The sequence below is a fragment of the Pinus tabuliformis genome, chromosome 5_1, assembly GCF_031772625.1.
Source record: "Pinus tabuliformis cultivar Carrire ecotype Pingquan chromosome 5_1, CPIR1, whole genome shotgun sequence".
Taxonomy (NCBI): Eukaryota; Viridiplantae; Streptophyta; class Pinopsida; order Pinales; family Pinaceae; genus Pinus; species Pinus tabuliformis.
This window is the reverse complement of record NC_142305.1, coordinates 559,905,493-559,918,794: the sequence shown is the minus strand read 5'-3', so window position 1 is coordinate 559,918,794 and position 13,302 is coordinate 559,905,493. Positions and strand designations below refer to the sequence as shown.

Genomic DNA, 13,302 nt, shown 5'->3' with positions numbered 1-13,302 from the left:
GATATATAAAATTACATTAATCAATATAACAGAACAAAACATGCAAGGGAATGATAAACTCGAAATTTCCTTTCAATCCAGTGAGTAAAGAGGGCGAAATAACCAAAGTGTTGAGAAACCTTATAGGACTAGTAGGTAAATCGGCTAGACAATGATAATCAAAAGAAGAAGCATGACAAGATCAGAAATAAGAGAAATTCCAGGTGTATACGATATATTAAAGTCGAATCAACACATAAGATTGATAACATTCATGTATTCGAGAGTGCGAGAATCAATCATACATAGAAACCACATAAAAATTGTAGTAAATGTTTCAGGGCACAAAACCCACATAAGTTACTATAACCTTCATTTGAGAATATAAGCATGCATACATTAAATAGAGCGATATTTCGAGTAAATAGCCGAGCTTAAACCCAATACTGGGTATGTTCTATACAAAAAGAACCAACATAATAATTACTCAAAATCCTGGAAATCATTAGATTGTAGGAATTTAGCTCAGACATACAATGTCTTTGGAGTAAACAAAATTAGGTTACCACTCTGTGGCTAACCATCATCATACAGTAAGGCCACGAATAACACTTAAGACATTCATAGTGTAGCTTCAAGCCATGATTTGACAGCAGGAAACACCCAGAAACCATCGGAGAAAGATTTCCAACTGTAATCCTAGATCAGTGGAACTTCTGTGTACCTATAAGCAATGAACAACCATAGCCACCAAGAAAAAAAAATGAGATCCATACCGTGAGTTTAGGAATGAAAAAATTCAAAAGAGGTGCTACTATAACTAAGGAAACATAACATACCTGTTTCCACTGAAATTATTGTTCGATAAATCCACCCATGCAACTTGGTTATTTCCCAATAGATCCTCCGCCATGCCATGTATTGTCCTTATTGTAGGCAGCACAGAGATTACATTGAAAACACAAATTCTATCGTTGTAAAAAATGCTCCAAAACCATAAAAGAGAAACAGAAGCCGCGTGAGAGTCTACAAAAATAACTGGAAGTCGTTACCATCGCTAATAAAACCGCTGTCATCAGTAACCCTCTTCATAGCAGAAAAATCGAAGTCTACCCTCTTCCGGGACCTTAGAGGTTTGCTTTTGCTTTTCACAGATATATATGGTTGTTCATGGAAACAAGATCAAAAGGAAGTCTTAAACGACAAAGTAAGATACATTATTTGTGGATTTGATAATAGCTAACATTCCCGAGATACAGTACCCCCACTTCAGCCTTATATATCACCAACAACTTGCAACTTTAGTGAAAACAAAAAAAAACATATATAACAAACGCCTACCTTCAATAGTATTGATCATAAGATCAACAGAAACTCTACCCAAATGTGACAAGTTCCCTGCTAGATACACAGTTACAGAGAATTGAATATGAGCAAACATGGAAACCTTTGAAACAATCTGCAACAGAATTTGAATTTTGTATGAAAACTTAGTTTGGCATACCAGTCTGTTGTACTTCCTGGAGAACGTTGATGTCAAAACCACCTGAGAATATGCTTCCATTACCTAACAATGCCAAAACAGAGACATAGACATGAAATCATCTCGATTTTTGAACAGAAGCATTTACATCTCTCTCTATATATATGAATATATATAAAGATTTATAACACCATTGAACATTTAGTACAGTTTCCATCCCTTCTGCAAAGTTGCATACCAGTGACAACAATGGCCTTCACATCATTTCTCCTCATTGCTTTGTCATATTTTTCTTTCAAGCCTGCAAGAATTGTAAATAAAACCAATTGAATGGTTACTACAGATATTAAGTTAAATGGTAACACATATGCTAATGCATTACTTACACCCAGATATCAACACACAAATGCGTATGTCATTAAGCCTTCTCTTTCAATGAACATAAAATTATGACGTAGTCAACTACTTACTGGACAGTAATATGATGAATTTGGTAAGGTTGACCTATGATTTCGAATTGGTATGTGCAAATTAGTAGGCCTTGGAGGATTGGTTTGCATTTTATAATCATTTTAATTTGACCTTATCTGTCCTATCCTCATATGGCAGAGCTGATATCAGTTTGCTGCTGCCATGATGCCCTTTATTTCCAGCCACAGCACAGTTTCTTTACTGCTGAAGCATTTCTCAGTTTCAATTTGCCTACTGGTGCATGTGATGCTGTTTGCTAGGGTGCTCTTGCTGGCTGGGGTCTGATGGACTTGAGTTGTCTCAAATCTGCATATCCTGTGGGGATGTGGTGTTTCCCCTCACACCCCTTCAACATTTTATAGGTAACCCAAAGCCAGACTGCGCAGTATGTAAACTGGCCATGGCAAATCATTAAAAGTACTTCTCGTTTTAAAATCATTACGGGATGAATCGATGTTCTTTGTTTTTATCACAAAGCTTTTTTCATCTAAACAGATTCATGTCAGGCGTTAGTTTGAACAGAATTTACTAAATTATTGCTGTTTGTGCTGTTGCATAGACCTTCAGAGGTGCTGTGAGAAATTTTCTAGGAGAGTTTCGATCTGTATGCATTATGTTATCAGGGTGGCCTTTCTTGCTTGTAGAAATAGTTACGGTGAGAACAGTTTCTAACCAAAAACAATAAGGATTGTACGATAATTTCAGAGAAACAGTTTTTTCAAGAAACTGATGAAGATTATAGTTGCTCGCCATGTCGGCCAACATCTGTCAAGGGTGGAAGGTTATGAGAGACCAAAATCTGACAAGGGTCCCAGAGAAAGCAGTCACAACAATTAACACAAACAACGAAGTTTCAAATCAAAGCACAGTCACCGGATGGAAATCAGACAAAACCAAAAAGGCACAACTTAAACTAATTTGGGAAGCAGATGAATATAGGGTAAATATGTGTGTTTTAATAAAAAAAGATAAATATGGTTCATCAGTCCAACAGACCAATAACAGATACCAGCAAATGGGAGGAATGATATGATAGATCATAGAACCAATGAGCATGAACAACTTTAACAAACATTCAAAATATGCAAGGTGTCAGAGGACAAAGATAACTGATCAGACCAACAGTTCCATGAGACAGGATCTTGCAACAAGGGCACAGCAAATGATGATGAATATCGCTTGTCCTAGCATATCATCAATACTCGGTATGCATGGAGGTCTTTAGTCAGTTTTTCACTCAATCAATCTACAGCCAACTCAGTGAGGCTTCTTGTTATCTTAAGACACAGTAATATGTCATCTGTCTCCTGGGACTTGTTCAACATAAATATTCAACAAAAAAACTGACAATTAAAATTGCAAATTAGAACATGTTTTCCTGTCACAATATAAATATCATTAAATGAGACCAAGCAAAACTCTTACAAATTGGAGAAGGAACTATATAAAGCAAGAGAAATATGGCAGAAAAGAAGTGATTTTGCAACTTAAAGAATACAGGATATACTGGAACGTCTAGTAGTGGATAGAAAGTTCAGCTGACTCAAAAACTCTAGATACACGAAAGTTCCCAAGTAAGGGAGACGTATACTGTCTATTTAACATAATGCTGGATAAATCAAATATTAGTATACAGTTTTTTAAATTACAATTTGAATTCTTAATTCAACAACGTTACAACTTACATTTCTGCATGACAACAGTGTAATGACCTGAAACAGATCTCAATGTACAGCCCATGGATTACTGACTTAAATGACCAATGAGGAAGAGCTCCCTGAACAAAGATGCCCCTAATTTTTAATTTTTAATTCAGCATTATATTTTTGCATGACATGAAAGAAATATCAGTGAACAGCCCATGATAACTGACTTTAATGACCAAAGGAAAAAAATACCGTCCACAAAGGAAGCCCCAAAAAAACTGCAAAATGCTAAATCACTTGGAAAGCAATTGTATCCGCTTTCCCTCTGATTAGAAATTGGCAATCTGGAAAATCAAAAATGGAGATCAAGTACTCATTGGAATAGAACCCTGGATAGGATGTAAAGAAAATTATAAACTCCCAACCATCCCATCTGTGAGCTACAAAGAAATGGTATCTCTGTGTTAAGACAAACAACTCATAAAAACTAAACCACAAGGCAGCAGGGGTTGCTATCATGGAGAGAAATCGGGCTAAGAGAGGTAGATGAAGAAACATGGAAATCCTACTTAAAATCACTCTAAGGCTCTTTTGTGACTCGTTCTCGAGAAGAATATCAACTCATCTAGACATTGAACCCATCAGGAAACTATGGGCCAAAGTTCAACCACAAAGCACTAGCCAAAGAAAATAGGGAAAACCCACAGTCCAGTTGCGAAAAAACTATGGAAACTCAAATGTCCAGCAAAAGAAAAGACCTTTATGTGGCTTCTTCTAAACAATATGGCACTTACCTGGGATAAAATACAAAAAAGAAGCTTAGAAGGCCTAGCCAGATGCTGCCAATGCAAGAAAGAGAATGAAATAAACTCTCATATCATCCTATTCTGCAATTACACTTCAAAATTTTGGAAAGAGGCAAACAGAATTAAAAGCTTGAATAATGTCTGGAAAGGAAATTCCATTGATGAAGCTCAAAATCATGGCTCTCCAACCCAGCAACCTCAAATTATAATGCACTTCCTTTTACAATGGCCTGGGGGATCTGGATAGCAAGGAACCAAATGCTGCTGTTTGAAGATAGCGAAATCATCCCTTTAAAAATTGCTAACCAAAGTATAAGTATTCTATCAACTTTTGCACAGCATACAAAGACATCTTCTCCAACAAGGACAGTACAAAACCCTGTAAACAAAGACATGCTGTGGGATTTTTTTGATGGAGCATCTCAGCGAGATCCTCCTCGAGGGAGTGCTGGAGGCATTTTACGTTTATCAAAAAATCCTTGCATTTTCTTCTCAGCAGGTATAGGAAACAAAACAAACAACTTTTGTGAGATGATATCTCTTAAACTAACTCTATGCTTGGCCCAGGGAAAGAGCATTTCCCACCTACACATTTATGGAGATTCCCTGCTTGTCATACGACAGATGAAGGGAACTTAGAACTGCAAAATTTCACATTGCTACCATTATTGCAAGAGATAAAGAGAAGCTCAACATGCTTCACTTATATCTCCTTTGATCCTGTCTACAGGAACAAGAACGCTGAAGCAGACAGGTTACCAAAAGCTGGATTGGCACTGGACAAAGGGTGTCTGGAAAATATCAGAAAAAAAAAAACAGTAAATTTTATGAATCCTGGATATAAAATGCTGTAATGTAATTTCAATCTCTGCATATATATATATTGAAGACTTAAAGTTACTGCCTGATCAAAGAGAAGTACAGCGTAAAGACTATTTTGTGTAATATTTCTGATCATGGGTAGAGACGGAGAACAGAATTATCAGATGTCCGTTTCTGTAATTAGTTTCAGATAGCTTTTTTCCTGTTAGAAGGATTCTTTTTGGACATCCAAACATACTTGGGCAACTTGCCAGCTGGCTGCTGGACTTCCCTCAATTCTCCCAAAGAAAGAAATAAGCAATTGGGGCAATCCACCAAGTTAAAATCTTCCCAGAGACAAAAACAAGTGGTTGGGACAATCCACCAAATTTCAATCCTCAGAGACACAGAGTGATCTTGACAGAAGAGTAAACCACTGCCGTGGGAGCTCAGCCGAATCGAAAGTGCCTATGTCATGAAAGCGGACTGCTTGTGATGCATGGAGCATTACATCCAAAAGGTAATGCTTTTGGAGTTTAAAGGACGCGGTGAAAAATATAAATGAATAAATGGAAATGGTCTTCGTCTATCAGTCTCAGGAAAAGTAAGCGGCTTACAATTTGCTTCGGCTTCGGAGAAAGGGTAAAAAAGAAAAATGCACATTATTTGTTGGTATATATATGGGCGTTATCAGTGGAGAATAACAAGTCAATTAGGGTTTGAGATTGACAAGCAGGAACCCACCAGGCTTAAAGGTATATGAAGAATAGCACGAAATGTAATGGCCTTCTGTTTTAGAGTAGAATAATTTCATCTTTCAGATGCATACCCCAATAGAGATGTCTCCCTAAATTTATTGAGAGCATTTCAATTCAATCCAGTCCAGTAATCATTAGTTAAGGAAGACATCCATGACTAAATGCACTGGATGGATATCCGCACTGATTCGGTAACCAATAAATTCAAGATGAACACATAGCAAATGATTCTTGAAGAAAACTAAAATTTTGCAAACATGAAAGTGAGTACCTGGAATAATTGGGGAATTAAATGGCAGGGAGGAACACAGACCACCGTGGGAGACTGTTAAAACGCCTCCGAAAGATACCGGAACAACGGAATTCGCTTCTGTATTGCTAAGCTATCAGCAACGGTGACCAGAGTTTTTGCATAATGGTGACCAGAGTTTTTGGTTAATGCAGACTGTTCCAGAATGAGCAGAAACGAATAATTGAATGCAGACGGTTCCAGAATCAGCGGAAACGAATAATTGAAAGAGACCATGACGAAATTGAAAATGCGCACAGGTGTCAGCCTGAGAATCAAGCTGAACAAATATGAACCAAATTGCCCACTCCGCCAGGTGTCAGGCTGAGAATAAAAAAGACGACGAAAGGTCCCTTTCAAAGAGAAGGCCTATCGGCCTAAATATGATGAAAGTGAATTTTCACTATGAGTAAATTTGGTTCATCATGTATTGAACCAGAATGAAATATAAGAACGTTGTAAATTTTATATTTAAAGCTTACGTAAATGAAAGTGAATTTTCACTATGAGGAAATTTGGTTCATCATGTATTGAACCAGAATGAAATATAAGAACGTTGTAAATTTTATATTTAAAGCTTACGTAAAATATATAAAATTATGATAGTTTTATTTATTTATTTAATATTTAAATATAAATAAATAAATGTAATTTAAAAATATATTTGTTTTTTTATATTTATTAATTAAAAAATATATTAGTTAAAAAAATATTAAATTAAAAAAAATTAAAATGGTGATATTTATATTATTTTCTAAATTTTTTTTAATATAATTAAAAATATTATTATTATATTTAATTTTAAACATATTTAATATTTTTAAATTTTTTTTTAAATTTTAAAGGGATAACTGCAATAAAATAGTATAATGGAAGTTTCGAACCGCATAAAATAATTTACCATAAAAGAAAATGTTAAATTAATTGTACTAATTTTATATTTTAATATATTTGTTTTTAATATATATATATACATGTAAAGTTTTTAGAATTTATTTAATTATTAATAATTATTACATTGATGGTAGAGATTTACTTTTTATAAAATATTATAGAATAGATTTTTTTAGTATACACAAATCTCAATTTGAGATTTATTTCCAAAATAGCTATGCTTTTTTTTCTTTTTTAATTAAATTGATTAATTAAAAAATTGTAAAAAGGATTTGAACCCAAGACTAGTGGTCCGGTGAAACTTCATTTCCACAGCCATTGTCAATTGAGCTACCCAAGTCAACAATAATAAAATTAGAATTTAAAGAGTTTTAATAATCTTTATATTTTAGTAACTTTAAATATATTATAAAGTAAGTGTTTCGATGCTTATTATAAATGTTGTATGCATGTTATTTTTCCTTTGACTAGGTATTACTTTGTTTTTTACCAACAAAAAAATGTTGATTTTCCATAGTTTAACATTATGGATTAAATTTAGTATTTAAGATTAATATTTAAAATTATTTATCTACGATATGAGTGGACCAGATGGTATTCTCTAATGATTGTTGTTGCACCATTTGCACAACACAATGCCATGTGGATAACTGTTTAAGAATTTTATGTCATAATTTTTGGTTACAATTGCAATACTTATGCCATGATTTTTATATACTTTTAGATTTTTCATTGTTACGCTTCAATGGAAACCACCAAAAATTTAAATTCTTGATAATAAGTCATACTCTAGTAAATAATAGATCCACCATAAATTACTATATGCCATAAACAAGTATTCAAATAGGTTATTTGAAACCCTTTATAATTACCGACTTCATTGATCCCAAGAAAAATTGGGTTGGTTTGAGTAAACTACAAGTCTTTAGCTTGATTTCTAGTTTGGAAGTGATATCTACATTGGATGGCTACTATTGCGTGGAAAACTACCCAAGAAAACTTGAATTTCGTGGAATAATTTGGTAAAAATAGGTATTAATTTTTTGTTTACACTTCTATAATGTATTTTTATTTTTTAATTTTAAAACAAAATAATCATATACTATGTGCGTTAGACACCTAATTTGTTAGAGTTATGGTGAACAATTATCAAAAGTCCGTAAAAATTGAATCCAATAATTTTGATGTTGCAATAGTTTCAATGTTGTATTTATATGTACAATATTCCTAATGAAAATTCAATTCATTTCCAACCATGATATCAGAACAGTGGTTTATCTTCCCTCTTTAATAACTTAAGGCAATAGTTGTGTGGCCTTCCTAGATGTTCCTTTTCAAAGTTTGAGAAAGAAGGAAAAATCAATATTTGAGAAAGAAGGAGAATCACTGTTTAAACCCTGTGGTGAGAAGTTGTTGAGATTGATTTCCTCACGGGCTGTGAAGTTTCTGACAGACATTGGAACTCCTTTCAAGTATTCTGTCCATGGCATTGGGAGTTGGTGACTAAGCAAATTAGTAGTCGTCATTACCATCTCTAATCAGGACATACTGTGAGAAGCTGTGAGAAGTGTTGGTTGATATACGTTGCCTCGACACTTAGAGAATGTGCAGAGTAGATATCTTCTTTTGCCTCTGGCAAAGGCTCTTGGATGTTTCCTTTACAAACAATAAATCTCCTAAGTTCAATACATGCAAAGGTCTTAAGACATATTTTCCAGAAGTCGGGCTGGAATAAGGCACAGACAACAATTTCTGGGGTAAAAAACGAAGCAAGAAATGCAAAATTTTATTTTGTAACTAATTTGGGATTTCGAAGAATATGTTTGTTGATAGTTTTAGAATAAGTGCATTAAGAATAATTTCCCGGAAGCCAAAGAGCCTTGGTCAGATTTTTGCGACCATTGTTAAAAAAAATCGCATGGAAAATATATGAAATACTATTATTGTTGATGGTGCAACAAGTCTCTTTGAGCTGTTTCACGGTCTATTGTTTTTTCCGCTATATTTTTAGATTGCAGTCACTCTCTTCGAGGCGCTCCAAATTTCGTTTCTTCGTTTACTCTGTTCTCAGAATCAAGCCTTCCACTTCAATAATTATTATGAAAATATAATCACCAAAGATAAAAATTAAAACGGATTTGAGATAAGTGTGTCTTAAAGAACCGTATTTTTTCCAATTCCATGGAACGGACACCATAAAGCCTGTACATGTGGTAATCCACCGCTTATACCAAAGGAGGCAATTCCTATTTCCACCTCCATAGCAAAGTTAATGCTATAGAGGGTACCTCTTGTCAGAGTCTTACAGAGCACGGCGACGGCATGGACCATACCTCATGGGCATATACCTCATGGACCATGGACCATGCATTTTCCGATAGCTCCATCTTTCCGACGTCGTCAGGCCTGACCGATTTGACTTTAAACGTACATAGTTAATGCAGTGAGTGAATGTAGATGGTGGGAAATATACTTCAAACTTAGCTAGTCTAATCCAGGGGGAATTTTCAAAATTTGAAATTTGAAATGAAATATGAGAAGGAGGGCAGCATGAAAATTTTGAAAATCCGCAGCAATCACCCCTCATATTGTGTTTCAGAAAAACGAAATGTGTAGCTTGGCTTACCTTCGTGACTAACCTGCGCCAAGCCAGAACACCAACAGCTGCTACAGGTTCCGGATAACAGACATTACAATTTTATGCCTCGTACCCGTTTTGATTTCATATTTTTTAGTTTAGATCGATTGATCTGTAGCAAGATCTATGGATCCCAACTTCCACTTAAAAATTGCATGGATCGAACTCTTACCAAGTATTTGATCATACCGTGATGCATTGTTTCTTTGTGCAGGTTACCACGTCAGCTGAATTGATGACAAGCGAAGAACAAGTGAAACCCCTAGAGGAAGCTGTGAAGGTTACCGAGATTGAACCCATGATTGAAGGGCCTGCTGAAGAAGAAGCTCCTGCCTGCAGTCCCACACAAGAAGTTCCCGCAGCTGAGAAAAAAGTAGATGAAAGCCCCCCCATCGTAGAGAAATCTGCAGAGGAAATAACTGTAATGCTGCATGCCTCGGAGCCTGAAGCAGAATCGGCTCCGGTGGAATCCGACGAAGTGTCAAAACTCAACGATTCCACCAAAATTCCCGAACACCCCAACCTGCAAAACGAGAGACTATTGGTCAACCATCCGCCGAGGGCGTGGGCGTTGAAGAAAAAGCTGAAGGAGGTCCCACCGAAGAGAAGGTCGAGGTTGAGGGTAAGTCTGAAGAATAGGTTAATAGGCATGGAAGGCAAATAAATAGATCTGTGAATGTGCCAAGGGTGGGTGTAATAATATGGACCATATTCAGTTTAGTTCGTAATGTATTGAGCGAGTTCATTCCAGTTTAACTCGTGGTCTCTTCTACTATTAGTTGAACAGGCTAAACGATCCTGTCGACCTTTCTCTCCCATATTCAAAGTTAAGTTTGTACAACCGTTTCAAAATATTGGTACCAGAGGTTGTATGACTCGTATATTTTTGGTTAAGCTCAGATGAACTGTGTGCCATACAAACTTATCATAACATTATACAAGACCTGCAATGGAGGTGGATTTTTTATTTTTCAAATATGATTGTTTTTAAATGTTTGAACGGTGTGTTTTTGCTTCAAATTTTATGTGAAAGTATTCGCTGAGTTCAAGAGGAATGAATATGTGCAATGGATTCGTGCTTTTCAATCTCCAGTGAATTCACACTTTGTAAACGTTTTTATTTGATTCCTCCCTCACTCTATTTTGAAGTAGTTTAAATTGTGTTTTATATGATAGCAGGTTATTTGTGACCTGGGAGTGAACTCGATAACGCTGTAAATAATAACTTCAAAATTTTCATTTTCACTTGTTTTCGCTTTTACTTTACTGGGTGACTGATGAGATTGCGTTAGGCTTGTTTATTATTTTTAATTTTAAAAACACTATATAATAACCTAACCATATGTAATTGGTTATTAGTTTACATTTTAAAAACAATACGTAATCTCATTTTCATTTTCCATTCATCTTTTTGTATTTTTGTCATTATAATTCTTCCCACAAATAGATCACCTTAAAATTTGAACGCAACTTTGAGTTTGTGTAAAAATTAGGAGTTAATATGATGGGGTATGTGTTGTATATATGTTCACCAAAATAGAAAGCATTTCACTCATGCATTAGCCAATCATGTATATTGTATATTATATATATTGTGTGGTATATATGTTGATAAAGTGTAAATATTTTAAGTTATAGGTAATAAAAATTGATTTTTTTCTTAATTTTAATTTAATTTTTAATAATTATTAAAAAAATGGTAGAGATTTAAGTTTTCTAAAATATTTTAAATGATTTTTATTAGTAGTTATATGAAGATCAATTCTAATATTTAGATATGTGATAGTAAAAAGTATGATATCGATCAGTAGATCAGTTGTAGTATTTTAGATATGTGGTAATAATAAATATAATATAGATTTTATAGTATTTTAGACATGGTATAACATTAATCCGTGGTATTGTAATAAAGTCTATTTACGAGTTAAAAATTCATAATAAAATGAGATAAATTTCCATAGTTAAGAATATTGTTACATATTTTTTAAAATTATATATGTTTAATGATTATTATTGTTATTACTAAAAAAATAAAGTTATAATTTAATTGATTTTTTTATCAACTTAGTTATATTAAATATATTATGAAATAAGTGTTTCTATGGTTATTTAAATTTAATTTATATGATTGGCTAGTTATGAGGTATTTTAAAAATAATAATAAAACATTTAAATATAGTTAAGTAACATTTAATTATAAAGTATTTTGAATGTGTGTAATAGAAAAATATTTTATTATGCCTTGGAGTATGATTTAATTTTTTTTACTTAGCTAAGAGATTATTTGTCTTGGATGTAAGAAAATAAGTTAACTATCCATAATTTAAAGGCATCTAGTAAGAGTGAAAGCCTACCTTGACATGGTTTTCCTTGAATAACAATAATAGTAGTCAACTATATTTTTCCTCATTACTCATTTGAGAGCTAAATTATGATAAATTTTCTTGTTGTGTAACAAAAATTATTTAACTATTAAATTTTAAAAATTAAAAATATATTTTATTAAATATAAATTAATATTTAAATATAAAAATTTAAAACATTTTATTAAATATAAATTAATATTTAAATATAAAAATTAAAAATATATTTTATTAAATCTAAATTAATATTTTAATATATCACTTCCTCATCGTAGCCCTGTAGTTTATCACAAAAAGGCATCCATTGTGCTCTAGTGAAGAGCTCAACCACTGCCGGATTTCTTCTTAGTGTATTTGAATCGGTGGGCTCTCGCCTGATAAACCCACCAGGCATGATGAACACAGTGGTTTTGACCAAAGGCGGTAGATACAAAGGAAATTCGGTCTTATAGACAGAGCATGCAATGAATTCTCAGAACCACAGTCTAATTATACGTCTATCCTGTAGAAGCGATAGTATGGGCACGGCAATCCAATATATTTTATGACCAGACTGTGAATAATGACCTTTTCACCTTTGAAAACCAATTGCGGAAGGAGTTTCAGGGTTACCTCTTTTCCGCCACCTTTTTTTACGTGAAGACTTCACCTTCCTATAGAGACTGCTTTCTGTAGATACTGCTTCCTGTAGGACTGTGTTCCTGTAGAAACTGTTCCTGTAGGAGCAGTGCGCAGACTTCGGGGGGAGCTATAGTTGGATAACGGTCGAGAGGTGCCTTACCAGCGTTCAGGTAGCCGAGAGCTTGGCGTATCAACATGCAGAGGTAATCAGAGGAGCTACTCGAGTTTTGAAGTGAGGTTGAAGGATATACACGCTTAATCGAGCCGATTAGATTTTGAATCGGTGCAGCTCGTGGCGCGGGGGGTGAGCTGTCCCCGCCGGACCGTTGGGTGATGTCACCCATCGTCCGCCTGCACATTCGCTTGCTGTCGCATTCATTCCCACAGATCTGTCGCCGCCCTTTTCGGTTAAACTCGTTTCATGGTTGACGGGACTAATCTTCACGTGCGTGCTACGTGTGTCTTTTGTCGTGGCTGCCATCTCATCATCTGACTATCCTTTCACTAGCCGATGTGGCCAGTCAACTGGCCTTACGGCCGCTCAAACATTCAC

At 34.5% G+C, this 13,302-nt stretch overlaps 1 protein-coding gene across 4 annotated transcripts; it reads right to left on the bottom strand.

Annotated features, from left to right (window-relative positions):
- Positions 1-335: 335 nt before the first annotated feature.
- LOC149166027 (peroxisomal fatty acid beta-oxidation multifunctional protein-like) lies at positions 336-6,539 on the bottom strand. 4 transcript variants are annotated; one of them, XM_089432453.1, is made up of 6 exons: positions 6,216-6,539; positions 1,701-5,176; positions 1,484-1,546; positions 1,321-1,377; positions 819-1,005; positions 336-703 (listed from the first exon to the last, which is right to left on the bottom strand). In XM_089432453.1, exons 2-6 carry the CDS (start codon positions 1,735-1,737, stop codon positions 679-681), a joined length of 369 nt encoding a protein of 122 aa, XP_089288579.1. In that variant the 5' UTR covers positions 1,738-5,176; positions 6,216-6,539; the 3' UTR covers positions 336-678. The 4 variants fall into 4 exon arrangements, with proteins under 4 accessions (XP_089288579.1, XP_089288576.1, XP_089288577.1 ...); XM_089432450.1 differs by having other exon boundaries at positions 336-695; positions 6,216-6,508; XM_089432451.1 differs by lacking the exon at positions 6,216-6,539 and adding an exon at positions 5,308-6,180 and having other exon boundaries at positions 336-695.
- Between the last annotated feature and the right edge of the window lie 6,763 nt (positions 6,540-13,302).

Bases quoted from the DNA above. Each gene is read 5' to 3' on its own strand.
- LOC149166027 (XM_089432450.1), bottom strand. From the start codon at position 1,737: ATGAGGAGAAATGATGTGAAGGCCATTGTTGTCACTG. The intron at 1,378-1,483 runs GTATGCCAAACT...TGTATCTAGCAG, and splicing joins CCAGGAAGTACAACAGACTG to GGAACTTGTCACATTTGGGT. The intron at 1,006-1,320 runs GTAGGCGTTTGT...TTATTTTTGTAG, and splicing joins TATGATCAATACTATTGAAG to ACTCTCACGCGGCTTCTGTT.